The 27,408-nt window shown below is 42.6% G+C and overlaps 1 protein-coding gene across 3 annotated transcripts; it reads right to left on the bottom strand.

The window, feature by feature from the left end:
• Positions 1 to 241: 241 nt before the first annotated feature.
• LOC119658831 (PH-interacting protein) lies at positions 242 to 27,408 on the bottom strand. Of its 3 annotated transcripts, none has more exons than XM_038066565.1 (16): positions 27,268 to 27,408; positions 27,062 to 27,120; positions 26,964 to 26,993; positions 26,633 to 26,692; positions 19,263 to 19,509; positions 19,038 to 19,198; positions 18,338 to 18,984; positions 18,174 to 18,273; positions 17,799 to 18,113; positions 16,010 to 17,740; positions 15,691 to 15,950; positions 15,475 to 15,627; positions 11,862 to 12,135; positions 1,921 to 3,033; positions 1,624 to 1,864; positions 242 to 1,504 (listed from the first exon to the last, which is right to left on the bottom strand). In XM_038066565.1, the coding sequence occupies exons 1-16, from the start codon at positions 27,308 to 27,310 to the stop codon at positions 447 to 449; spliced, it is 6,492 nt and encodes a 2,163-aa protein (XP_037922493.1). In that variant the 5' UTR covers positions 27,311 to 27,408; the 3' UTR covers positions 242 to 446. The 3 variants fall into 3 exon arrangements, with proteins under 3 accessions (XP_037922493.1, XP_037922494.1, XP_037922496.1); XM_038066566.1 differs by having other exon boundaries at positions 242 to 1,501; XM_038066568.1 differs by lacking the exons at positions 26,633 to 26,692; positions 26,964 to 26,993; positions 27,062 to 27,120; positions 27,268 to 27,408 and adding an exon at positions 26,261 to 26,579.

Genomic DNA, 27,408 nt, shown 5'->3' with positions numbered 1-27,408 from the left:
TCGTGCGACACTGCTAATTGAATAATCCGCAGTCCGTTATCATTTGTATTTTGATATAAACTATGGGAGCCAACGTACCGCCTGAATACGGGCTATCACTTGCACAGCATTAAATGTGATTGCAATAAAAGAGAGATGTAGAAAAATAACAATACGAAAACGACTTTGTGCATGCCCTATACTCCACAAAGTGGTGAATAGGAGCCTTACATATCCAGTTGAAAAAGTAAATGGGCTTGTGTATACTTTAAAGCATTTTAATTAAATTACTCATATTTTCAATTAAATTACACTTTCTTTAGGTTGAAATAAAATTATAAATGTACACTTGACAAAGTAATCATATCGTAGAATTGAACATATACTGATCTCTTTTATTTCCTCATTTAATTTCTGCAACTTCTTTATTAAAAATTAGAAAACTACATTTGGTGGTGCAGTAACCGCTATTCTCTGAAAAGGCCTCGAGCTTTGGCAGTAATTTTCCGTACACGACCTCGACTACTGATACTAACTGTTTGCTCATTGTTGTCGATGTCGCTGTCCACTTCCTCATTACTGGCATTTTGCTGCATCCTTAAGTTCGAACCATTCCCGGTCGCGTACCGATGACGGTACGATGATGATGGCGGCGATGGAGGCGACGACGAACGCATTCCAACTCTTCGCTTGCGCCTATGATCATCCGGTGAACTTTCACCTGAATCTTCATTGTACCGAGGACGCTTCTGATTTCGTGTGTTGCGAGAACTCCTGTTCCGCCCGTGCGGACGATCCTCAAACTCATCATAGTCGTCGTAATCCTCGTCATCTTCATCATCAGACATGTACCGTTTCGACCGCAATGAACGCGTTCTTGATGAAGCATTATTAGCAGGAGAGATTTGATGAGCTGCCCGAGATCGGAGACCGGTAGATGGTCTTTGCTTCAGCGGCTGGTTATCTTCAGAATCTGTTTGATCGTCGTTCTCCGACGACGGGTCATCGAAGTTTTCCTCCTCTTCATCGTCATCATCATTATCATAATCATACCGTGGTCGTGTATTTCTGCCACGCCTCACTGGTCGATCTGCGACCCGATGGTCTTCTACAACGTTCCCGTTCGGTGTTGTACTATTCACATTATGGCGCATTCGCAATCGCGACGATATATTCTCGACGTGAGACGAGGGCAACTCTAAGGGATCGACTTCATCGCAAAGCAGATCCAATTCGTTGGCGTTTCGCTGATGACGAGAAAGCATACGCCGCGTATGCCTCATCGTAGACGGGCCCGGCTCACCGTAGTTGTGATCAACTTGTACATGAGATCTAAATGCCGACGATTGGCTACGGAGGGCAGACGACGACGATGACGGAATCGAATCAAGATTTGTTGTTGAGTTTGCATGCGACCGAGTTACAGACCCTACTGTGGCTGTGCTGGTAGTTGTTTGCCTACTGCGAAGTTGCTGATTTGTCCTTAGAATAGCGCTGCTACCGCCGTTAATAATTCTATTATCTACTAGGATAGACGGAAAGAAACGTGTTAGTTGCAATTATATATGTGCAAATGGGTTAAAAACGTATAGGTTAGTGAATGGCAAAAAAGAAAGCTGGAAAATACCCAACAACTACACCTACCAATATTTCGTGTGGGCCTTGAACGTTGCTCACTAACAGTTGGATGTTGTCGACTTAATGCTGGCGGCTCATCATCAGACTCATCATCAGGTAGAACTCGACTATTTCTATTTGTTCGCACTTGGCGTAATGGAGGTGGATTTCGTCTACTCGGTATAATTTCAGGTGTAATAGTCTCCTCGCCACTTGGCTCAGATTCTGAAGTTTTCTTCCGGCGTGCCGGTGGTCGTCGTGTAGATCTCTGAAATCAAATTCGCCAATTAATACACTAAATACAATCAGTTGTCAGTAACCAACCCTTGCTCCTCTTGAGTTTTCATCCTCGTCGTCCTCTGCCTCATCCATGCTATTCCTTCGGCCCCATTCAATAACTGCTCGCCGTACGCTTGCTCTTGTAGGTCGTGCAACTTCCTGCTCGGTATCCGACTCAACGACAAAGCGTCCAGGCCGCTCGGTCAAGTGATAGCTGTGATCTGATTCATGATGACGATGACGATTGGTTGTACTTCTGCTATTAACCTTCTCACCGGAATTATGTTCGCTGTCTTCCGTATTGTTCTGACGCGTTCTTCTCAGACTCCTACTCTCATTAGCTAACGGTGGTTTACGTGCAGTTCTTGTTTGCTTACTTACTTTATCACTTTCTGGATTTGATTCGTCCTCTGATGTTGCAGAGGATTTTTTCGCGAATTTTCCACGTTTTCGTGGCATAGACTTGCCTGGATTTTCATCTGATTGTGAGTTTCTTGCCCGTTTCGTTTGTCTTACAACGGGCGAATTAGCGCGTCGTTGCTTCCGTGATTTGGCTCGTCTTTCCGTCGGCTTATAACTATCTTCCGAGTCATTCGATCTATTGTTGCGCGCTGGAAGCCTTCGTTGTCGCCGTGAATGACCAAGTTCCGATACCGGAATTCCAGCGCTTTCCTCGCTATCGTCATCCGAAGAGCTTGAAGAAGACGATGATGTGCTACTAGAATCGCTTGTTGTTTCTTGACTATGTTGTGAGGTGTTCGGTCGAGTATTTCTTTTACTCGGTCCTGGAGCCGCATTAAGCTTTCTGGGCGTAGAAGATGACACACCATTCGTTGCATTATTCAGATTACGACGAGGGAACCGATTGCTACGAGCTCTAGTGGAGCCACGTCCTGCATTCACCTCGTTGTCATCGTCGTCACCATCACTTTCATCTGATGTGTTGTGGATGTGCTTATTGTTGGATGGACCAGCTCCTGAATTTCCATTAGTTGGCCTACTGCGAGTCACCATTTTTGAGGTGCCTGGCTTATTTTTACTGGGTGAATTTTTCACGTTAGACTTGTTGCTTCGCCGCCGGGTCGATTTCCAATTGTAGAGAATTGGTTTGATATGAGTTTCAAATAATGTACTTAAGCGAAGTGTCATCGAATATATCTGAAAGGATAACGTTCAGGTGAGCAGAATCGCCGGAGTGTTTACTAATTAAGGGCAATTTTTTTTTTACATTAATGAGTTTCATTTCACTAATTACAATTGAATATAAATAAGTACAAATGATGCACAGCGCGACTGATAAAGATGCATAGCATTCCACAGCAACTTATTTGACCTTCTGGACCCCGGCACAATCGAGATACTTTCGCGAAGGATAATTAACATTAAACCAAAGCTTTCTTTGGCCAGCCAAGGGATCGATTTCATTCATTTCAAAGCAAAATGACAGACCTAAATTCAACAAGGGAGCTGGAAGGCAATGACAACTACAAAAGCACCAGATATTTTTGACAATAGACTTTCTTGTCTTCTTTATCGTTAGCCTTTGTCCCGTTCACAAGCGGGGATAGCTCGTCGTGATCGTGGTTGCGCCATTTTACTCGGTCAGCCTGATGGAGATGCAGTCGCAAGGCTTTTAAATCACCATCAAGCGTATCAAGCCACCGTTGTTTCGGCCAACCTTTTGGACGCTTCCCATCGACTTTGATGTTCAGACCAATCTTGCCAATTGAATTCTCGTCAGCACGAATTACATAATCAGAATATCGAAAACGCCTCTCACTCAATTTTTCCTTGGTCGAAGCAACCCCATATCGATCGCGGATATCCTCATTTCGAATGTGATATCACGTGTTACGCCACTAGTCCATCTCGTCTGCATTACTGTGAGGCGCCGTTCATTGTCTTTTTAGTTGGTTTACACTCTGAACCGTGGACAGCAACAAGGCGACCGACATTGCGGTAAATTTTGGATTTAAAACGTTCGTTGATACGTCAATCACAAAGAACGCCAGTTGTGCGCCACATTACCCAAGTTGCGTAGGTTATCGCGACTTAGAAATAATTCTATCGAAATATTCTATCGCTCTATAAAGAGCGCCTCATGCTTTCAGTTTTGAACAAGTTGCGTGTTGCATGAGGCGATCATTCCATTTTTGGAAAAGTTGCTTGAGATCAGCTTTGCTATGAGACGCCCAGGAAAACATCATCTGCATAAGCAGTACATAGGGCGCTGGTGGTTGGATGTCCCATATGACAGTGTCTGTAGCAAGAACAAAGAGAAATGATGAGACGGCGGTTCCTTGATGAACACCGACACATACGAAGCCGGTTTGATATACTCTTCGAACTTTACTTTTCGGATCGTGGTAGAGCAATTTAACCCAGCGCATTAGTTTTTCTGGTATCAGGGGTTTGCCGCAGGACATACCAGATGCTCCCCAGTGCGACACTGCACTCACTGTAGATCCAGAAATGCAATGAAAAGAGGACCATGCCTCTCACCGTGTTGCTCCAAGAGTAACAGCAGCAGCCTGTATTGCATCAGTAGTCCCGCAGTTCTTGGCAACCCCCGATTGTTTGAACAATGTCGCAATGCGTTCAAAAATCTTCATGGTATGGAACGGCAACCGGATCGGACGATAATTTGAACATTCTACTTTACTACCTATATTTTTCCATAGTCATCAGCAGATACAATACAGGCCTTTGTGTTGATAAATTGCCAGAAAGTATCTTTCTGGGCATCAGGTCGGCCTGTCTGTGGTGCTTAAGAGATGAAGAAATGAATCGTGCGATCAGCTGATATAATGGTGAGTTTCAACAGTCGGCCATCAAATCGCTCGACTTCTTCAATGGCACACTCTGCCATGAATTGAGTACTTTTATAAACTGCTCAACAACCAAAATATCGGCGAGTTGGAGGTCCCGCCAGCTGAAGACGACCGACAAATGCTATCACCACCAACCATGGAAGAAGCAGTCCACACAATTCATGGGCTTAAAAATCATAAGTCGCCAGGAGCCCATGGAATTACAGCCAAATTGGTTAAATATGGAGGCGGCCAAATACACCAAGCGGTTCATCAACGCCACAGCGAATCAATTCCTGTAGACTGGCAACGAGGCGTTATCTGTTCCATACATAAAAAGGGGAATATCAAGAGCGCAGCAATTATAGAGGTATCACGTTGCTAAGTACCATCTATAAGATATTCTCCGCTATCATGCTAGGCCCGATAGCCCCATACGCCCAAAACATCATTGGCTCACACCAAAGAGACTTCACTCCAGGTAAATCAGCAACTGATCAGATTCTCTCTCTGGGGCAAGCGATGGAAAAACTGTTGGAATATGAACATCAGTTGCACCATCTTTTCATCGACTTTAAAGCCACCTATGACAGCATAGTCAGGGTAAAACTCTAAACAGCCATGAGAGAGTTCCTCTTTAACCAGGCCCTGGAGAAAGTGATTCGCAATGCAGAGGTTAATGCAAGAGGCACCATCCTCTTCAAATCCACCCAACTATTGGCTTACGCTGACGATATTGACATCATGGGAAAAACAACCCGAAATGTACAATCTACCTTCATCCAGGTCGAGCAGGCGGCGCGAGATCTTGGGCTGCACATTAATGAAGGGCAAGACCAAGTACTTGGTGGCAACGTCAGCGCCAAAAACCAAAGAACGAACAACATCGAATCACACTAGGCAAACGAAACCAATGAAGATAAGAGACTACAACTTTGAGACCGTTGAAAATTTATCCTATTTTCAATCGACAATCACAATCGATAACACCTATGACGACGAAACCCACGCACTGTTGTTGTCAGCCAACAGAGCCTATTTCAGCTTAAAACTGTTTAGCTCGAAACGTCTCACCATAAGGTCAAAGCTATACTGTACAAGACTATGATCTTGCCCGTCCTCATGTATTCCTCGGGCACTTGGGTCCTTAGCAAGAAAAATTGCGAACTCTTGGCCGCATTCGAGAGAAGAATCCTTCGATGAATTTTTAGCCCCCTACATGAGGATGGACGATTCCGCAGCCTCTACAACGATGATATCTATGGGCGATAGCAAGACCGTTTGGTTGTGAATAAAATCTGGCTCAGCAGGTTACGGTGGGCTGGTCACTTAATTCGTATGGGTGAGGATGATCCAGCCCGGAAAGTCTATAAGGGCAATATCTATGGTAGAAAAAGATGGCGTGGCATACTCTGCCTTAGATAGAACAATGGCGTAGCTCAGGACACCAGACAGCTTTTAGGGATATCGAATTGGTGGACCTCGAAGTAAAACCGGAATGTCTGAAGTTCCTTACTAAGGCAGGCCTAGACCGGACACTGGTTATTGCGCTGTTGATGATGATGATTCATGGAAAAGAAAGACAATAAAATAATAGGGAGAAATTAAAAGGAAAGAATGAAAGCCAATGTCGATAGGTCCTAATCATACAGATGTAATAGATGATAAATGTTTAATCAACGTACTAAATACCTTAGCCTGTCAATCGGAGTTTAACAATACACTCATAGTATTCCCTGTTTCTCGTAAAAGGCGAACATTGATGAAATGGCGATCTGCTACTCTCGGATTTAACTATGTATTGGAATCAGACTGATCTTTCACCTGCTACAATTTCTTTATCAACGGTTTAGGACTGGATTCTGAATGCTCGACTATGACGCGATAAACAGTAGATTTGGGAATTGTCCTCTGAATGTGTGTAACAAAAGGGACACGGTGTCAGTCATTTCATCTGATAATCGCTTACATTTTCTTCCGGATGTTGCAAGGGAACAAAGCCTCGTTCCCTCAGATACAATACGGGCATCTCTAACCCGACTGTCGTATATCAGTGGGAAAACCTGTTGCTACGAAGGTTGCACAAACAAGCCAATCAAAACTAGTGATGAGCACTGGGCCGACATCAAAAGTGCCTTTTTCTCTGGTACGGATGTGGTTGCCGGCTACGTTTCAAAAGGACGTTACAAGACCTGGCTGATAACGTAAACGTGGAGGCGAATCTGACTGCTGAATGTAAGCAACTGAGAGTTGACATCACGAAAAAGCTTGAAGATGGCCACAAGTCTTTCGATAGTCCTGCGAGGGACATTAAGGGTAGAATTCTTTACCCATTACTATTATATAAACGGAATCAAACGGGGTAAAGCCTCCGCACTTGAAGATCTAACTGCGGAACTTTTCCGGGCAGCTACTGCAGTTTAACAGAGTTGTTACTTCATGTAAATGCTGTGAATCTGAAATATTTAACAATAAATGACGTACGACCAGATACCGATAGTCGTCCTGATCAAAAAGCGGAAATGGCAGTGAGTAATGACACATTAAAGAAGCGTAATAACTCCACTACGGGTTATATCATGCAACGAAACCCACCATACCAGGATGGCCGGCGAGTGGAGCATGCTAGAACTACGTGGTGTAGGAAAGCGGAAGAGTGCAAGCTTCTCGCAAAATCGTGGAGTTAGCTGAAGCATATTGCACTGAACCAACAGCAATGTCACGTAGATGTGGTTAAGGCCCTATGTTCCACATAAGGGTTTATGCCCACCATCTATTGCCATCTCTGAATGTTTTCGTGACACAGTCATTTTGATTACGGGCTGTAGAAGCCCACTATACCTTAGCTATCCGTACAGTTTATTTATTCACCTCATATACGACACAGGCTGATGTCGAAAAAACGCCACAAAAATGTTCTACTAAACGGTACCTTACTTACCGACCGACGAACGGCGATGCACAGATGGCGAGAATACTTTGAGCAAATTTCATCAAAAGAACTTTCTCCTCCTGCCTTCTGCAATGAATGCCGGCATTTCGAGCAGTCGAGCTGTTAGGCAGAGAAGTTGAAGAGACAAGCGAATGAGATCTCGGAAAAAACAACAGTACCTAACGAAATCGCACATGAGTTCTGAGCGTGGAGCGATATTGAGGAGGGTAGAACACTATCTGAATGGCAAGAAAGTATGTCCATTCCGGCAATATCTAGTGCTCGAAAAACTCTTGCACTGGGTTAAACTATGGCGTAGCAGATCATGATCATATCCGAAATGAGGACATTCGCGATCGTGGAAAAATTGCGAAAGAATGGTCTTCGATAGTATGGTCATGTAACACATGGACCATTAAGTCCCGAGACTAAAACATACATCGCGCCGCGATTACCATACTACGATGTTTTCGATAGAACCAACTTGAGAGGATACGTGTGGAAATTTCATGGAATTCGATTTAGTAGCTCTTGAGATATTGAAGGCTAAATGACGATAGATTTAGGTTTGAACAAGTCGGGGAACCGGAAGCTGGACGCTTCAGGTACGAAAGGTTTTGTGTATTTCTTAGTACGTAGCACGTAATATATCCATATAATATGTGAGAGTATCCACTTTCGGGTGATATTGACATTCATAGTCTTTAATTTTCAAAGAAACAACAAATTTGAGGTATTATAACTTCGTTAGTAATAGTGCGATTTCCACCAAACTTGGTAAGATCATGCTCTATATTATAGCCTATATCACTGCAAAATTTCATGGTACTAGGATGAACTTAAGGGGGTTTCTAACCAATTACAAAAAATTGTAGTAATATACTATTATTAACTTTATTTAAACAGATATCGGCATGGAAGGTATTTCGGAGCCTAGGCACCATACAGTGGCAGCCCGCTGATTTTTTTCAGATTTTTCGGTTTGGTAGTTTCTGAGAATGGCCCCCTTGAAGAAGTGATCATTTTCAACCCCCCGCGCTCCCCACTCTTCCAACGAATGTCAAAACTAAGATCGGCTTTGCAAAGTACTAATCGAGATCTTTAATTTGATACCCCACATGACTATATTTGATGAAAAAAAATTTTACACTCCCCTTTTGCATGTATGGGGACCCCCCCCCTTAAATTCGACGTAAAAGGATGTAATTCACTGTATGCGGGAACCAAATTTGGTGTCAATCGCTATAACCGTCTCCGAGAAAAATGCGTGTGACGGGCAGACAGACAGACAGACAGACAGTAAACCGATTTTAATAAGGTTTTGTGTTTACACAAAACCTTAAAAACCAATAAAAATCGGTTCGCAAAAGCGTGTTAATCAAATACTGTTTATAATACGAGAACATAGCCTTCAAGCTGAAAAATGGTTGAAAAACTGTTAGCCAGAAAAGTGCCTATCGAAAGCAACCATTTGCTAATGGTATGCGAACTTTAAATGTGGTTGAACATCCACCGAAGGCGCAAGGCGTTTCGGTCCTAAAAATCGTTATTTCCGATCGTAGAGCGAAGATATCTAATAGCACTACGTCGACAATTGTGCAATTGGATATGAAAAATGTTGCTCCAAGTGGGTGCCGTGTTAGTTCACAGTGGAGCAAAAACAACAGCAAATTGCTGATTCAGAGCGCTTTTTGCGACTGTTTTCACGGGATAGAAACGATTTTTTGCGTAGGTACACAACAATAGATGAAAAATGGACTCATTATACTCCGGAGTCAAAAAGAGCGTCAGCCGAACGGAAACGAAAGGACGAAAGCCAGCCAATGTGTTCGAAGACACCACAGTCAGCAAGCAAGGTCATAGCCTCTGTGCTTTGGGACATCCACGGAATTTTACTTTTGGACTTTCTTTCGAATCATTGGATCCGGTTGGTTGACTAATTCACATGGCAAAGAAAAAACTGCTGTTTTATGATAGGGAAATTGCACGATTTACGATTAAAATTGCTATCATACTCCTCATATGCACTAAATCTGATTCCTACTTGTTCGCAAATCTCAAAAGGCAGCTCCAGGGAAAGAGATTCGGCTCCGATAGTGAAGTTATTGCCGCGAATGAAGCCTATTTTCATGCTAAAGACACAATGTTTTATAAGAAAGACATCGAAAGTTTAGAAAAACGCCAGTATGATTGCATCGCTATCTAAGGCAACTACGTTAATGAATGTGTTAATTCGCACCAAGAATCACTAGCTAAGATTGATCTGGGCAACAAAGTAGGTAGGAAACGACCAGAATGCCGAGCGACATTAGTAGTTTGAGAGCCCCACTAAGCCTCTGACAAAGAAAAATGGCGAATTCGATTTAGGCGCGCTGACTCCACTACTAAACGAAGGCTTCCGATTAAGATACCCAGATCTACTGCATTCTGCTATTGTGTCTCACAAGACCAATAGCTCCAGCAAATATCTATCTACCAATTAAAATCTTTGCTCGGATTAACCCAGCCTAGATGACCGGCATTCGCTAGGATTATCTGAAATTGGATGTGCAGTAGGTATACTGTATATTGCCTATCTATGGAATTAAATTCTTCTGGATCACAAAAATCACTGAGAAACATCCATTGTTTAGAGGCAGCAATCATAGAAAGCAACGTGACAAGGTCGGTTGTCATAGATGTTTGTGTTCGTCTTCCTGTTATTTCATTGCTGTAGGGTTATCACTTGCACAGCGTTATGGTAATAAGAGAACTCAAGCACAGTCTACTCCACAAAGGAGCGAACAGTAGACATACAAGGTCACAACGGTTGAAAATAATTTTGGTCCATTTTTCCGAACAGGAATAAAAGCAGTATCTGTATGGTATTGAGTTGGCTAGGATCAGCATGCGCAGAATTTTTCTATCTCGGATTGAAATTGTTAAGGGAAACTGATAATCCTATTTTATGCTGCACATGACAACTAGGAGAGACATTCGAAAAAAGTGATGTTCTTTGTAGCTTTTAGCAACCGATCTATTTGAACTAAGTCAAAAAGTTAAAAATGAAACGTTCAAAATATCCAACTAAGAAACCCAGCGGTTGAACCGAAATATTTTTGAAGATTTCACCGAAGAGGAAGAAAGGATAACAAAGTAGATTGGGGCAGATTTGATGATAACAATCATCAAATGGTAACTACTGTAGAAAGCGGAAAGGGCAATGAAAACCAAAAATGCAACAGACGAATCAAAGACCATATAAATAAGACCAAACACCTCTATCGCGGGAAATACCTTCAATGTTGTCAGTCATTTAACATGAATGTGAGAAAATAGCAAAGGATCAAATTATTGCACACAGACAGTCGCCAAAATAATTTGTAACACAACAAATTGTTTATAACTGTTTCCTATTCTTTGAAGCATAATCAATACTCCACATTATCAATGTACTTTTTTAAAGGACTCAAGTAAACGACAGAGAGCCTCGAAAACACAGATTTCATTTAGTTACCCCTTCGTCATCAATAGATGATGTAAGTAGACATTTTGCCACAATAAATTAATTTCAAATTATACATATTTCAACTGGAATCAACATTAAAACATGCAATTGTCACTTTTAAAATGCATGAACCTTCATCAGAGCAATTCATATGAAAATTCAAATAAAGTCACAACACCAAGCAAACACATAACAAAGCAATAAATGTTTCACTAAATCATTCCTCACCGCGAATCATGATAGTTCATGAAAATGACTGTGAAAGACTAACACTATCAACAGACGTTCTAATTATTAATATATCTTGACATACATTAATAATTGAGATCTGTTTATGCCTTCCCGTCCGCGCAGTTTTTCATAAGAACTGAACACGTTTAATGGAACCAATTTAGGAAATTTTTCTTTATAAATTCACTGTCGTCCTCGTTTCCTGCAAAGCGTTTTTCAGCTTTCAGCCCTCACTGAGCTGGTTCATGATAGAATAATTTGCACGCGCAAAGGAAACGTGTGGACAGTTATTTATGAAACTACAACTAATATTTACGCAATTCATCAAATAAACAAATCAAGAAAGATATTATTTTCAACTCTTACCCCGTTATTATCCTAGAATGTTTTACGGAAGAGAAAGCATGGACAGAAACAATGGTTATGAGTTGATGACGATACATTTAGGAGCGATATTGATGGTGGCAAGACGATTCTTGATCCCGTGTTTACAAAAAAGAGGTTACACAAGAAAGTTTCTACTTACGCGTGATCTTTTGTTTGTATTGTAATTTCGTGAATTTTGAAATATCAGCCTAACGTCCTTGGCGAAATCGAGTGGTCCCTCGTAGTTTCCGCCCAGGAGATCTTCTTTCACAGTTCTTAAATCCATGGGGGTGTCTACAATTTGTAAATAATCAGGATGCTCTAAAGTGTCAACCGGCTCTCGAAATGGTGCTGAATCGTCACATTGTACGAGGAGATCTAGTAATTCACGACAACTAACTCGCCAGTCTGTGTCTGACCGTAACCGTTTGGATCTGGAATTGTTAAAAAATTGAATTAGAAGAAAAGAAATCAGAAAAAAACAGTAACGAAAATACATCCTGCTGGAGCCAGTTTAATAATCATTTAACGATATATCTGAGGTTGCAGATAAAAGTGCAGTTCCCAAGACGCTATATGTGCATCAAATTTTGATGTTATCTTATCGGATCAATAAGCCAATAAGCTGACGTTAACAGCTCTGTTTCTTCCAAGGTGAGACGAGGAGATGGCGAAAGATGAACATAATATAAGCGAACCAAATTATAAAACGGCAAGTGGACGAAAACTGGAATAGATGGGATTAGAACAGTCGGGAATAAAGGGTATAAAAGTCAAGATGAGAGAAAGAGCTGTAACGAGTCTAGCAGAGTAGCAGAAGGGAAATGCAGAAAGACAGTAAACATGGAGAAGAATGGGAAAGCGGAGTAGGCAAAGAAGTAGAATTGAGAGAAAGGAAAGATAATTTCGAAGGATAAGGGAGTGTTGTTAGATAGGAGAACAAGACGAAAACTAGAATGGAGAAGCGGGAGGAAGAAGAGAAAAATAAAGGGAAGAGAAACAGAAGCAGAAAGAAAAGATTAGAGAAAAAGAGAGAACAGAGTAGGAAACAGGAAAATCAGAATGGGAACCGGAAGTCAGGGGTAGCAAAAAAACAGGAAGAGAAGAAGACAGAATGGAAACAGTGTGGACAAGTGGGCCAGGGACAGGACAAGAACGAGAAGAAAACATAATCAGATGAAAAACAAGAGCAACAAGGAATGGCCGATGAAGGAAACAGAAAGTGTAGAAAAGAAGGAAAATTTAAAAAAAATGGAGAGAATTATATAAATCTCCATCAAGGGAGGGGAGGTTACGAGAAAAAGAGGAAGAGAATCGAAATTAAACGAGAGAAATGAAAATTCGAAGGCAAAACAATCAATAAAGGGAAGGCCAGAAAGGAGGGACAAGAATAAAACAGAGGGAAGAGTCAAATGGAAGAAAGCAGAGGAGAGAACAAAATGGATTAAGGGAAAGAATTTAGACTCAGAGAAGAGTCGAGAAAGAAAAAATTTGTAGAGGAAAAGAGGGAAGTTCAGAAGGAGGAAGGAAAGAGAGGGGGAAAGACTCAAAGGGAAAAGAGTAAGGATTGCGCGGAATAATAGACAGAGAGGGTCGAGGGCAAGGAAAGAAGAAAAAATCTAATGGAAAGGGAGGCGGAAGAATGGAGAGGAAAGGGAGGGGGGAAATCGAGAAGAAAAGGAAGAGAGGGTGGTATCGAGAAAAAAAGAGGGAGATGGAAGAATCGAGAAGAAAAGGAAGGGAGCGGGAGGATCGAGAAGAAAGGGAGGACGAAGGAATCGAGAGGGAAAGAGGAGGAAGAAGAATCAAGAGGAAAGAAGCGAGAGGATAAGAAGGGGGAAGAATCGAGATGTAAAGAGAGGGGAAATTGAGAGGAAAAGGAAGGAGGAAGAATCAAGAGGAAAGGGAGGGGTGATGGAGGAGAAAAAGGAGTGAGGAAGAATCGAAAGGAAAGATTAAGACAAAGAGTTGAAAGGAAAAGAGAGGAGAAAAACTCGAAAGGAAAAGGATAGAGAAGGAATCGAAAATAAAATGAGGCAGAAAAAGTGGAGACAAACAAGACGGAGAAGGGAAAGAAAAAGAATCAGCAAGGATTAGAAGGAGTCTGCAAAACAATGAGCGGAGAAAGAAAAAAGGATGGAGCAAGGAAGAAGGATCGGGAAGGGAAAACAAGTCGAGAATGAAAAAGGTGTTGAGAACGGAAAAGGAGTCAAGAAGCAGGAAGTGAACAGAGTAGGTGGAAGTGTGGAGAGAGAGCAGAAGGAAAACGAGGAAAAAGAACAGAAGAGAGGGAGAGGAAAAAGAATGGAGATGAAAGCTGAAGAGTTCAAGAAAGCGAGTTTGAATCGCGACCTTCCACAACGATAATCCAGCGCTCTAATCATTTGAGCCAGTCGGATGGAACAGGAGTTGTAAGGACGAAATGGGGACAACAAGAAGGTCGAAATGGAGACAGCAGGAAACGCAGAATGAGTGCAGGGAGGGGTGATAGTTACAGAAAGGCGAGGAGAAAAGAGGAGGATGGGGGAACAGCATGGAGAGAGGCAAATAGGAAGAATAGTACAGAAAAGGAAGAAGGGGACGGAGCAGGAAGAAGGAAACCGAACAGGTAGGAGGAAATGAAACAAGAATAAGGAAACGAAACAAGAAGGGGGCACGGAATATAAGTAGGACACCTAATAAGAAAGATGGGACGGAAAAAGAAAGAGGAGATGGAACAGGAATAAAGGAACGAAACAGGAAGGAGGAAACGAAACTGAGAGGGGACACAACAGGAAGGTGGAATAGGAAAAAAGTAAAGGAGCAAAAGAAAAGAACAGGAAGAAGGAAACAGGAAGAAAAGAAGGAACAGAAAGAAAAGAAGGAAACAGAAAGAAAAGAAGGAAAAGGAAATTAATGAAGGAAACATGAAGAAAAAAAGGAAGGGAAGAAAAGGAGATGAGAAAAAAAGAAAATAAGTAGGAGAGGAGGAAAAAAATAGAAAAGAAGAGTACAGAAAGAAAAGAAGAGAACAAAGAGAAAGGAAAGAGAGAAATTAACAGGAAGAAGAGGAAGGTGGAAGAAAACTTGGTCGAAAGAAGGGGAACGGGGTAAAGGGGATTAAGAAAAAAGGAAGCGAACAGAGGATACAGAGAAAAGAAAGCAAAGAGAGGAAGCGAACCGGAAACGATGTGAGGCGAACAGGAAAAGAGGGAGCGAACAGGCAAGCGAGGAAGAGAAGGGAAGGGAAGAAATGAACAAGAGAAGACAAACGACAAAATTCCGAATAAAAGAGTAACTGAGAGAGTAACCTCAGGTTTGCCGACATCATGAGGGACAAATATTTCGATCAGGACATCTGACTCTATTCATACTGTCCAGCACCCTAGATATCAGACCCAAAAGAATTCTTCCATATATTTACTATGCGAGTATTCATACTCGCCAACAGCTAGCATTGCTCGCTGGACACTATAGCTGCTGTTAAATGTGATTACAGCTTAATTCAGCAGATCGTGTAAGAAGTGCAAAAATAACATCCTTTGCTACCGCGCAAAGAAAATTTGGTCTTCAATCGTCACAACGTCGTCATTCATCAGAATTCCTTCAGCCTAACGTATCCGATCAAAAAATTATGTTATATCCGGAAATCCTCTCGACCGTTGAATCAAAATCATCTTAGCATTCATTCTTCCTCGTTGAAGACTGGCCCACCCAAACGTTTCATATCTCAATATGAATCCAAATATCGCTCGATTGCACCGTTCTAATATTTCAATTTGTAAATATCTTACCTTCTAGAAGCAGCTGCTTTCCTAGTTGTTGGTGGAGGGGCTGTGCTTGTCGATGGCACAGGTTCATTATCGTTTTCATTTTCTGAATCGGATGAGATGTATGTGGCTACAAGCTGATGATAGACTGCTCCAACATCAACTTCATTCGGATCCCTAAATATCAAGAAAAAAAACATCAAAATCCCGGAGAGAGATATTCATCACCAAGCAACTTACCTAATAATTCTTAAACATAAATCAGTAATAATTCTGGCATGTTTTACTATATTACTATGCGATTGATTAAATTTTTCGGCATTAGTTGCCAAGTAGCGTACATCGAATTGAGCGGAAGTGATGCGACGGTAAAAGTGGTTTTCGAAACGAGCCTTAATCGTAGTCAAATCTATTGGATACTCCACCACGTATGCATATTCTGGATAAATGTTCAAGTCGACTGGTACTAAGAACGCATCAGCAATAGCTAATCCCATTACCTTCAAAACAATTCACATTAACTTATGTGCTATTCATGAATAAAATAAATAATACATACCAACTCCAAACCAGCAATAATTCGCCTACAAGAAGCATCACGATCGCCTCGAGGCCACTCTTCTGCTTTCGGTTGATACAGTGTCGCCCGAAGCTCTTCCGGCAGCACTGGCACCGCGCCTCCGACTTCAGCCGGCAATCGATTCTCATCAATTGGTTCCATATCCCACGGGCTCATGTACTCATACTCTCCATTGTCCCAACGTACACGAAAACACATAAACAGTGAATCAGGAAATTCATTAGACAACGCAACACGAGATTCAATTTGTCCCATCCACCAACCATCGTCAATCATACATCGAAACCGATCACCGGGACTCCAATTTCGAGCGACTGCAGTATCGTAAGTTTGCTTCAACACTAGAAAATCTAGTACATCGGGCATATCGTGGTATTTAATGGTGAATGTCTTCCCGACCATTTGACCGTCTCGATTGATTATTGCCAATTTCATGCAGCAAAGTCTGGGCGGCCTTATTTCGTACTTTATACCAATAACCCTGCACAGCTCGTGATCTCGTAGAGTTAGTGAATTCCAGGGTTCTGAGCTGTTGGTTAGTTTGTAAACTTTCTTGGCACGAACTGCATCGAGATAGCGTTGGTGACCTTGGCGGAAATACACGACTTCATCTCCCATTTGAGGATAGTAGGGAGCTTTCCGCGGAATAACCTCAGACAACCATTCCGGTGGGCGAAATTGTTCAGGAATCTCGCCATTTGTGCCGGGTATTTGAACTTTCTTCCGCCGATTCGCCTGGTTTCCTTGTTGGCTCGTCGTGTCGCTGCTTGGTGAGAAAGCTCTTCGTTCCACAGGCTTACGTTTTGATCGCTTAGGAGGTTCCAAATTGGGACCAGGTTTATCTGCCACCCAATCTGAATAGTCTGAACTTTCTGTTTCAGAAGAACTTGATCCACTCAACATGTCTTCGTTCACTGCAGTGGAAAAACTCGAGTCTGCCGACGAATTACTGGCCGATTCTTCGTCTTCATCTTCCTCTTCATGTATCTCTTCTTCTTCCCGTTCACGAACGGCTCTTGTACGATAAGCAGGTCGCGGTCCTCGTCTGGCATTCCTTGTGCCGCGCTGCCGACTCGATGAGCCCTGTAGCGCAGTATTTGCGTTGGTTGTATTTATCATAATCGGACGTCGACGCATTTCTCTTCTGTAGATCTCCTGCTCTTCCTGCCCTGCTCCGTACACTGTTTGTTTCAAGTTTTGCAAGTGTGCATATTTCATTGGTCGAACGAAAATTCGACGGATCCATTTGAAAGTGGATTCCCGTTGCCAGTTGCCACTGCTTTGCCGTACGCCTTCAACATCTCCATTTCTCCTAGGACCGACTCTTCCAGTACCTCTAGGCGAGTTGTTCATCAATCGAATATTGATGCTATTATTCACACGATCGTTATTCGAATCCGGCGCTTGTTCATGACCTTGCCTATTCGCCAAAGCCTCAATCAACCTATCAATATGTGATAACGAGCTGTCTACCACCTCCACACCTTCTGGTCCAACAGCAATATTTGGAACTAATTGATCTGTAGGACAATTCTCGCGACCAGGCACAAGCCGCTGAAATACAGGCGGATATGGATTCCCATCAACATCCACCAGGAACGGAGGTGGCATTAAATGCGGCATCATCTGTGTTTGCTCGTCCATAACCAAATGGTTTGCATCTCGCAATAAGGGCCGATAATCTGTATGGAAAAACAATTCTTTCGGCAGCTACAAAAAAAACAGAAGTCTTAGCAAGAATTTACTCATGATATGCATCGAATCTTACTGTTTTAAAACGTTCATGGCCTGCCCCCAAGCCAAACATCAAAATATGCCCATGAGAATCGGTAGCAGCTATCATAGTCCCGTCTGGAGACCATTTCGCATCGAACACACCACCGTGCCCTTGACCATCAATATTATTCACAAAATGCGCTATCGATACACCAGCAAAAATATCCCATAAATATAATTGACCATCGTGTCCAGCCGAGAGCAAAATGTGCTCGTCTTTCGGGTGAGACTCCAATACATATAATTCGTCTTTGTGTCCACGGAGAACTTTGTGTAATTTTCCAGTCCGTGAATCCCATATTTTGATCTAGTTAGTGGAAAATTTTAGATTTTTTTTTTGCTTGTATAAAATTTGGCAAAAACTTACAGAGAAATCGTTTACCGCCGTTATAACCCACTTGTCTGAATAATCCCATGAAACCATTGTAACTTTGAGCCGTTTACCTTCCTCATTGTTTTCCGGACAACTTTTGATAAAATACAGGAAATAAACTAGAATACACTTTCAAATAGTAAGAGTGGTATACGTACTTTGGCAGTTTTTCAGTCATGTTCAATTTCAGCGACTTCCACTGTTGCGATTCAAACGACCAAACATGAGCCGTACCATCCTTACTACCAGAAATAAACCGCAATCCTTTGTGAGCCCATTGAATAGAGTCCACTGCGTCTGAGTGAGCTTCTGTTTCCAGAATCCTTTTGGGGCCTTCTTCCTGCATCAAGTATACACGAACATGATGATCTGCAGATCCAGCTGCAAGAAATATTCCTCCCGGCGAAAATGACGCACAAATCATTTGGGCTTGCCCCGGTCGTAATTTCTCATGATACTGTATCGGCTTCGGAGCAAACACAGTTTTGCCACCGCGCGGTGTTGTGTACTGCCAAAAAGCCACAGATCCATCTGTACTTGTCGTCACCAGATATTTCAAATCGCCGCGGGGGGACGGGCAAAAGTTCACGGACGTTATCATTCCTGTGTGACCGGGCAAAACGGCAATAGGTGCTGTTGTTTGTAAGTCCCATACTCTTAATATTCTGTCTAGTGATCCGGCAGCCAACAAAGTGTTGTCTAAATTGATGGCGATATCTGTGATCTCTGCCGAAGCTCCACGGAATGTAGCTAGCAATCGTCCGTCTATAGCGCTCCATAGCTTAACCAATAAGTCATCCGCGCCCTAGAATTCAAATTCCAAAAAACGCTCCAACAACTTCTCTGAAATTCAATTACCGTCACTATATATCTCCCGGATCGATCAAACAAAACACAATAAACCGCTGATAAATGTCCCAACGTCCGCCTTAATAGTTTAGTTTTACTGTAGAAACCGGTCGGTATCAAAAGTTTCCTTGTAATCGACCCTCCAGCCTCCCGTCCCATAAGGACTTTTACTGTAAGAAAGAAGGAAGGACTACTTACTGATTTCAATCGGCTGAGTTTTGAAAGCGAGCTTACATAAATTGTGAGTTGGTTTGCATGCCTCCGAATCAGGTAGTGGCATACCATGAATTCGGGTGCAATAGTCCAATAGCGACCTTGGTCGACATATGCTCTCTTTTGTGCGTAGTAAACTCTGCCGGCCTGAACCTAGCAATGAAACGACGCCTGGTACACTTGGTGGTAGCTCCTTGTCCAAAATAGGACCTATTTTGCAACATATTTCCAGTAGATGGTTTGCCCCAATGTGTGGATATTTACTTTCCTATAAAAAAAATAATTGGCGTGTATTGATCTATCTTTAAAGTCAACTGCAAACACCTTTTTAATTTTTAATTTAGATAGATGAAACATTTTCAATGATTTCCTATTTGCTAATGGGCTTGTTTTCTTTTTTTATATTATCCAGTTTATCTTGGGGATTGGTCTTAATGAAGAGAGACGTAGAGACGCTCCAACTAGCGCAAACAGTGTATTGTCGATAACCTAAACCTGGGTTATCTTTTCAGGAAACATGGAAATATAATTAGGGGATGAGCGATTTCAATTTTACTTGGAGGTTCCGGGCATTGGTCATCCAGGCGCATAGTGAGCTCCAGGAATTGGCCATGACCAAAGATGACAAGCCCAAGATATGATGACTCCCATGTTGTTTTCGATGAGGTAAGAATCCAGGAGGAGGATCCTAGTTAGTTATAGCCCAGAACAGATAATGCAGATTTGCCTGTGTGCGCTGTTCGGGAAAAATTTAGCAGATAGCATAGCCCAGCTTATCAAGAATAAGCACCTAAAGTTCAACACATGAGGAAAGAAGTCAAGAGCAACGTAACTAAGATACGTCTCAAAGAGAATCCGGAAGAGTGCACAGCAACGAATAGCAAAGTCGAAAAGGAGGGGCAAAGGAATTAGCAGTGTCTGATTGGAATGGCAAAATATGATAAATATTAACATTTACAAATTAACGAAGTACTGCTGAAAGTTCAGAGTAGGAACAACTATTGGATTTCTTTACATACTGAATATACTGCACAGAGATGATAGCTTCCTAACAGACATCAATGCCGACGAAATAACCTGGACAAACATGGGCAGATCCGAACTAGAGGCACCAATACTCGCTTGAAAGCCACCGAAGTAGAACCATTAGCATAAGACTCCAAACACGAATTCTAGGGTGGTTTTGTCCCAGGAAGGCAATTACAATCCTGTTTATATATAGGGTAGGGGAGAAAGAAATGTCGTATTTTGTCAATAGATGGCGACACTTAAACATATCTGGTGTTGTACTTATCGCATCGGGTCATTCTATACGGCGATTTGAAAATGACAATCTGTGCTACAAGTGTCTCTTTGACAGTGTTGTGACCGTACGTTTCAGTCTCAAGTTATAGCGCGTCAAAGATGGAGTGCACCAAGCAAGAAATTCGTCATACTACCTGAGAGATAAAAATGCAACGAAGGCGGCCGAAAAAATTTTTGAAGTTTATGGTCCCGATACTGTAACGATTCGCACAACACAGCGTTGGTTCGATCGATTTCGTTGATATAGTGGATGCCAAAAATACACCCCGTACTGGTAAGGCCAATCCTCGTAGAAACCGATAAAATTGTCGAAATCATCCAAGTAGATCGGTATGTGAGCACTCGCTCGATTGGCCAGAAACTGAGTATAGACCACAAAACCGTTTGGAACCATTTGCAGAAAATTGGATTCCAAAAAAGCTGGATGTTCTGGATGCCACACGAATTGACGCAAAAAAATCTCTTAGACCGAATCGACACCTGCGATGCACTGCTGAAACGGAACGAATTCAACCCATTTTTGAAGCGTATGGTGACTGGTAATGAAAAGTGAATCACGTAAGACAACCTCAAGGGAAAAAGATCACGGTCGAAGCGCGGCGAGCCGGCCCAAATCATCGCGAAGCCCGGATTGAATGTTTTGCTGTGTGTTTGGTAGGATTGGAAAGGAATCATCCACTATGGGCTGCTATGGCCAGACCCTCAATTCGGTCCTCTACTGTGAGCAACTCGACAGTTTGAAACAGGCGATCGATCAGAAGCTGGGTGGAAGGGATAATGAGGTTGCCTTCTAAATGTCAACAAGTTTCCGAACAAAACGGCGCATATTTTACTTAAATCCCCATCCCAAACAACCCAATATTACGTAGAACTCAAAGCATTCTAAAAGTGTGCGATTCAGAGTTTTCAATTGATCTTTTGTCGTCAAAGGAGTCCTTCGTCGCCTAGAAAGCTCAACTTTGTCGCCAAGAAGTTCATTGAACTTCTTTCAATCCGTTTTCCTAGGATTCCGTCTTTGTATTACAGGCTGTTCGCCTGCAATAGTTAAGTAACGGTGATCTGAGAGCGAGACTTCATCTAGCACTCGACAGTTTCTAATAAACTCTAACAACTTTGAAGTGCAGATTGTTAGGTCAATTACTTCAGTTCTTCTTGACCCCACGAAAGTAGGGGCGTACCCTCATTATCAGACCAGCTGAAGTGATAAAACCAAGCCTAGCCTCTAGGAGCTCATGTGGTACTGCCCCAACAAATATGCGGAGCGTTCGCATCACAACCTATTAAAAGTTCAAGACCAATTGATTCTGCATACACTACCAGATCCCTTAGTTCTTGCGTCGGTGGAGGGCACAAAGAATCATAGGGTAAGTAAACAGAAGCAACTATGACGTTTCTCCTTTTACCATTACCATGAGACAGAAGCAACTATGACGTTTCTCCTTTTACCATTACCCTGATTTTGTAAATTGCTGCAACAAGGTCCTGGGAACAGAATTGTCTCAGCATGGTTGCCTCTAACAATTTTGACATCAGAACACAGGCCCTCGGTCTCAAGGCTCTTTCATCGAAGAAGATCCTAGTCCCTTTCACTGATCCAATACCACAGATTCTGTTAAAACGAACCCATGGCTCTTGAACCAGAAATATATAAGGACAGTCCTGCAACTTTGCCAGTAGATATGGCATGCTGCAGGTTGATTTGACTAACTCTTATGTTTGTAGCCATAAGTGCAGTCTAAAAATGAAAACCCCCGCTAACTGAAAAGATTGCTGAAAACTTCGCCTCCTTCCATTGTCGTCGGCTAGAAGCCCTCCCAGGTTCACAGAGTCCGAGTTGCATTGATTTGTTTTCACATACCGGCGTCCACATTACAAGCTTCCCTTTGTTCCATTTTTCCGGGTACAGGCAAGCCTGTAGTCCCTTCTCTTTTGCTGCTAAAGTTTTCTTCTGCCGAGCCTTCCTGCCTCGTATTTTAGAAGAGTTAGGCAACAGTGTCACCGACAGGCCGGCTGTAGTCAGATTTCCAGTTCCTCTCATTCCACCTACTCAGCTACTAAATCGATGTGATATCACACCAGGCCGAAATTTAAACAGCCTGCCAACTGGCCTCGCGGGACCGTTCCACATGATCAAGAAAATCACCTAAACGCTTCAATCCAACCCAAATTCAAACAAACAAACAAATAGTCTTGTGGGACTGATGACATGGATTGTGAGTCGAAACATGCCTTCCAAATGGTTTGGATAATTAAATGCATGCAGCAAAAACTCCTTCTCATCGTCTTGTTTATACTAAGCAGGTCATTCCACCAGTTTCCGATTAGACAGTTTGTGATGGATTGACTTATGGGAAACTACTGAAAAACTAACCGCATTAACCACACTAAGTGTTGCCGCACCGTCTAGAAATTCAATCATTACCACATGAAACATAGCTTGTAAAATGGTGCACATTGAGTTCTTCGAAGACCTTTGCTACGAGCCATTTATTGGCATGTGTCTTAAGTTTTCAAAGGAGATGCACCACTCTACACAGCGACAATAGAACAATTTTTGCACGCGTGAATCGCATTTTTGTAGAATTTGAAACCACATAGCATTTCATCTCACTAGTACAGGTGACGCGCTGATTGACATTCGTACCAATGGCAAACTGGTATCAATAGTTGGTATGCTAGCATGAGAACCAAGCCAGATTAATAAAACAATATCAAAAAGAAACTCGTTCTGCACCCTGCATCCAGATATATTGCCATCTAACCATCCATGCTACCGTGTGATCGGCACACTTCATCTACACTAATGGCAACTGAATATTGTAAAAGGATTGTGAAAAGAAAGGAATGAATTGATTGAAATCCTGTAAAACTGCAATTAGTTCCAGGACGCTTAAAGACATCCAATGCCTTGAGTTGCGGCTTCTGTTGTTTAAACTGCAGACAATGAGGCATGGATGGACCAATGTTCTCAGCCCATTAATCGGTAGATATGTGTAGTTAGAGTTCACACTACCTTATTTTAAAAAGCTTCACTTAATCTATCATCATCATCAACGGCGCAAGAACCAGTATCCGGTCTAGACCTGCCTGATGTCCACCAATTCGATATCCCCAAAAGCTGTCTGGCGTTCTGATCTACGCCATCGCTCCATCTGAGGCAGGGTCTACCTCGTCTTCTTTTTCTACCATAGATATTGCCCTTATAGACTTTCCGGGCTGGATCAGCAACCTGTTGAGCCGGATTTTATCCACAACCAGACGGTCGTAGTATCGCTCATAGATTTCTTCGTTATGTAGGGTACGGAATCGTCCATCCTCATGTAATAATAATAATAATCGTTGGCGCAACAATCCATATTGGATCAGGGCCTTGAAGTGTGTTAGAGCACTTCATTCAAGACCGTAACGGTACACTACAGTGAACTGTAGGAGGCAATGTGGTCAGCATTGCGCTCGCCCGAGATTATTACCCTGATTTGACTCAGGTACTCATTCACAGCTGAGTCGACTGGTATCCGACGTCAAATCACGATACAAATCCCACTGCCACCAGTGAGATTTGAACCGCGACCTTCCGTACGACAGCCTTGCGCTCTAACCACTCAGCTATCCATCCTCATGTAAGGGGCCAAATATTTTTCGGAGGATTCTTCTCTCGAACGCAGCCAAGAGTTCGCAGTTTTTTTTGCTAAGAAGTCTCCGAGGAATACATGTGGACTGGCAAGATCATAGTCTTGCACAGTAAGAGCTCAGACCCTATGGTGAAATGTTTGGAGCGAAACAGTTTTCGTAAGCCGCAATAGGCTCTGTTGGCTGCCAACAACCGTGCATGGATTTCATCGTCATAGCTATTATCCTTTGTGATTTTCGACCTTAGAAGAAATTTTCAACGGTCTCACAGTTATACTCTCCTATCTCTATTGTTCGTTCTTTTGGTTTAGGCGCTGACGTTGCCACCATGTACTTCGTCTTGCCTTCATTAATTGTGCAGTCTAAGATATTGCGCCGCCTGCTCGATCTGTATGAAGGTAAACTATACATCTCAGGTTGTTCTTCCCATGATGTCGGTATCGTGGACTTGAAGAGGATGGTGCCTCTTGCATTTAGATCGGCATTGCTAATCACTTTCTCCAGGGGCAGGTTGAAGAGGACTCATTATAGGGCATCCCCTTGTCTTAGATCGTTGCTTATGTTGAATGGTCTCGAGAGTGATCCTGCTGCTTTTAGCTGGCCTCGCACATTGGTCAGGGTCAGCCTAGTCAGTCTTATCAATTCCGTTGGGATACCAAATTCTCTCATGGCCGTGTACAGTTTTACCCTTGCTATGCTGTCATAGGCGGCTTTGAAATCGATGAAAAGTTGGTGCAACTGATGTCCATATTCCAACAGTTTTTCCATCGCTTGCCGCAGAGAGAAAATCTGATCTGTTGCTGATTTGCCTGGAGTGAGGCCCTTTTGTTATGGGCCAATGAGGTTCTGGGTGCATGGGGCTATCCGACCTAACAAGATGGTACTCAGCAACGTGATACCTCTATAAATGCTGCACTGCGAGATATCCCCCTTTTTATGTATAAGACAGATTATGTCTCGTTGCCAGTCGTCAGGCATTGATTCATTGTCCCATACTTTGAGCACTTAATCTATGTGAACACTTAATTTAACAAAAATAAGCCACGGTTTCGTCCAGAGCGGAGGCAACTCGCCAGACGCTGCCTCACATCCGCCCCAGAGGAAGAATTTCTTTTCAATTGGCTCGCCATCAAGTGGACAGCTGGCTCAGGACTCCCTCATATCCCTAAACACCAACTTAATTTAAGCCGACGGAACATTTTTAGGATAATCCAACTGGACAAGGAAATAATCGGTCAGTGGAGATTGGTGGTGAGTACACACCAAGGATCACTTTAGTAGCCTTCCAAAAAACGTCTTCTACGGATTTTGTAAACAGACTGGAATGTCAGTTAAGACTGTCGCAAGGAAGTTTTTTAAGGATACTCTTCTGGGGTCCACTCCTCACTCCCCCAATGTAAACTTTAAAGGGGAAAAAAGTGGCAAGACAAAGGCCCTCAAAGTAGCCTAATCAACGAGAAAGCCCCCCAAGTAAACACATTCCAGAGCTGTCACCTAATTTCTGCAGGTTCGTAAAGCTACAAACAATTCCAAAAGGATACTTTACACCCATTCAGCAATGGTAAAAAAGTGAAATTGTTTATGTAATCACGATGACCCTTTATTTTTCCCTCATTGAATTTCAACAAAGTGCCAATTACCAAAAGTCCAATTTTCTAATAAATAGTAAAACCCATATGACAAACGACAAACCAATGGCTTAAAATAGGGAAAACATTTTGACTCTGCTCGCAATTGCCCCTTTTTCCACCAAGCCATTGAATGAGAAAGCGAAAAGCAACATGGCCGATGCGCCACCGACGGCACGAGCTGCAATGACAGGCCAAGCATTTTGATGTGCATCGGATGCCGCAAGGCCATTAAAATGGCGTTCGAGTCGATTAATGCGCACATAGCATTTGCACTTTCACTACATATTCTAATAAATTCCATATTCCATTACTTAATGCACATTTCGGCCTCAAATATAGCAAAATTCTATTCCGGCAGAACACGACATATTGCTGTTTGCTCTTGGATGATTCATAGCTTGGACAATGTTGGTTAAAGGACATGGAAAATCGGTTTTTCCTACTGTTACTTACAGAATTAAGGATAATAACCGAAAATAAATAATTGCGATGAGCTGTCTGGGAACAATGGCGCAATATGGCCGCGGCGGGTGATGCAAATTAAGACATTCATTTTGCACTCGAGCTGCGACCGGTTGCAAGTCCTTTTCAGAATGTAGCCGGTCACAAATTTAAATCTAACACAACACGCTCGCTGCTCAAAACCCACCGCATACTCCCACTCACGTCGGGGACAATGGCTTTCACTCATTCACTTTGCACTTTCAGGCGGAAAACGGCACTATTTACTACTCCGTGACATTTAGCAAGTAAACACCTTATGAACTAAGCTGTAAACAAACCGAAAGTTGTCTAAATTGCAAAACAATCACAAAATCTACTCACAAGTTCCTCGAACGTCTGGTCATGTTCACTGCCCTCCCAATCGATTCTCTTCGGCAGGATCTGCAAGAAAGTTACGTTTAGACCTTGCACCACGGCAAAAGGACCCTGTCGACTTAAAAAAGGACTCGCGCTAGCGACAGTCGTCCAGCAATGGTCCAAGAATCACATCAAAGCAAGAGCCATGCAGTGCGTCGCGAGTTTCATCGAAAATAAGATCTTATGACAGTTTTTAGCACGTGCGAAACTCCCCGCGTTTTCTATTATCGACTTTAGTATGATTCTGGACTCTAGAACAGCTGGTCGGAGGATTTCACATGGGAAGTGGACTCACCTTTTGCTCCTCGAGTTCGCGGATCAAAACCTGAATGGCACAAAGAAATTTTCCCGTGAGTGAAATTGTGTAACGCGCTCTAACTACAACAAAATTACCTTTGCCGTTTCCTGCAGCGGCCCGGCGGACAGGAATTTCGCTATCAGAAAATAGAGCTCTGCAATGGAAAAGGGAAACACAAACAGAAAATCAGTTGGATCGACTCAAAAAGTGCAAGGCTGTAACCGAGACATTTGTTTTGATCGAAGAAAAGGGCCTGGAATTTTGCGGCACTTTTCCAACGCGAACTAACACTCTTTCGTACCTGGAACTACAATCGATTCACGCACGGAACTCTTATCAGTCATTTTTTCACCTTTAGTTTATAATTAATGGCAATTCTATTAGGAAATATCCGATTTTTCCAAGTGACTGCAAATTACACTCGACAAGTCAGCCATTGCTG

Source organism: Hermetia illucens, chromosome 6 (genome assembly GCF_905115235.1).
Source record: "Hermetia illucens chromosome 6, iHerIll2.2.curated.20191125, whole genome shotgun sequence".
In the NCBI taxonomy this organism is placed as follows: domain Eukaryota; kingdom Metazoa; phylum Arthropoda; class Insecta; order Diptera; family Stratiomyidae; genus Hermetia; species Hermetia illucens.
Note: the sequence above shows the minus strand (reverse complement) of the source record. Positions and strands in the feature narration are given on the sequence as shown.

Coding starts and splice junctions, on each gene's coding strand:
- LOC119658831 (XM_038066565.1), bottom strand. CDS start 27,310: ATGACTGATAAGAGTTCCGTGCGTGAATCGATTGTAGTTCCAG. Junction 18,985..19,037: donor CCGGGAGATATATAGTGACG/GTAATTGAATTT, acceptor TTTGAATTCTAG/GGCGCGGATGACTTATTGGT. Junction 15,628..15,690: donor TTATGTTTAAGAATTATTAG/GTAAGTTGCTTG, acceptor CTTGATATTTAG/GGATCCGAATGAAGTTGATG.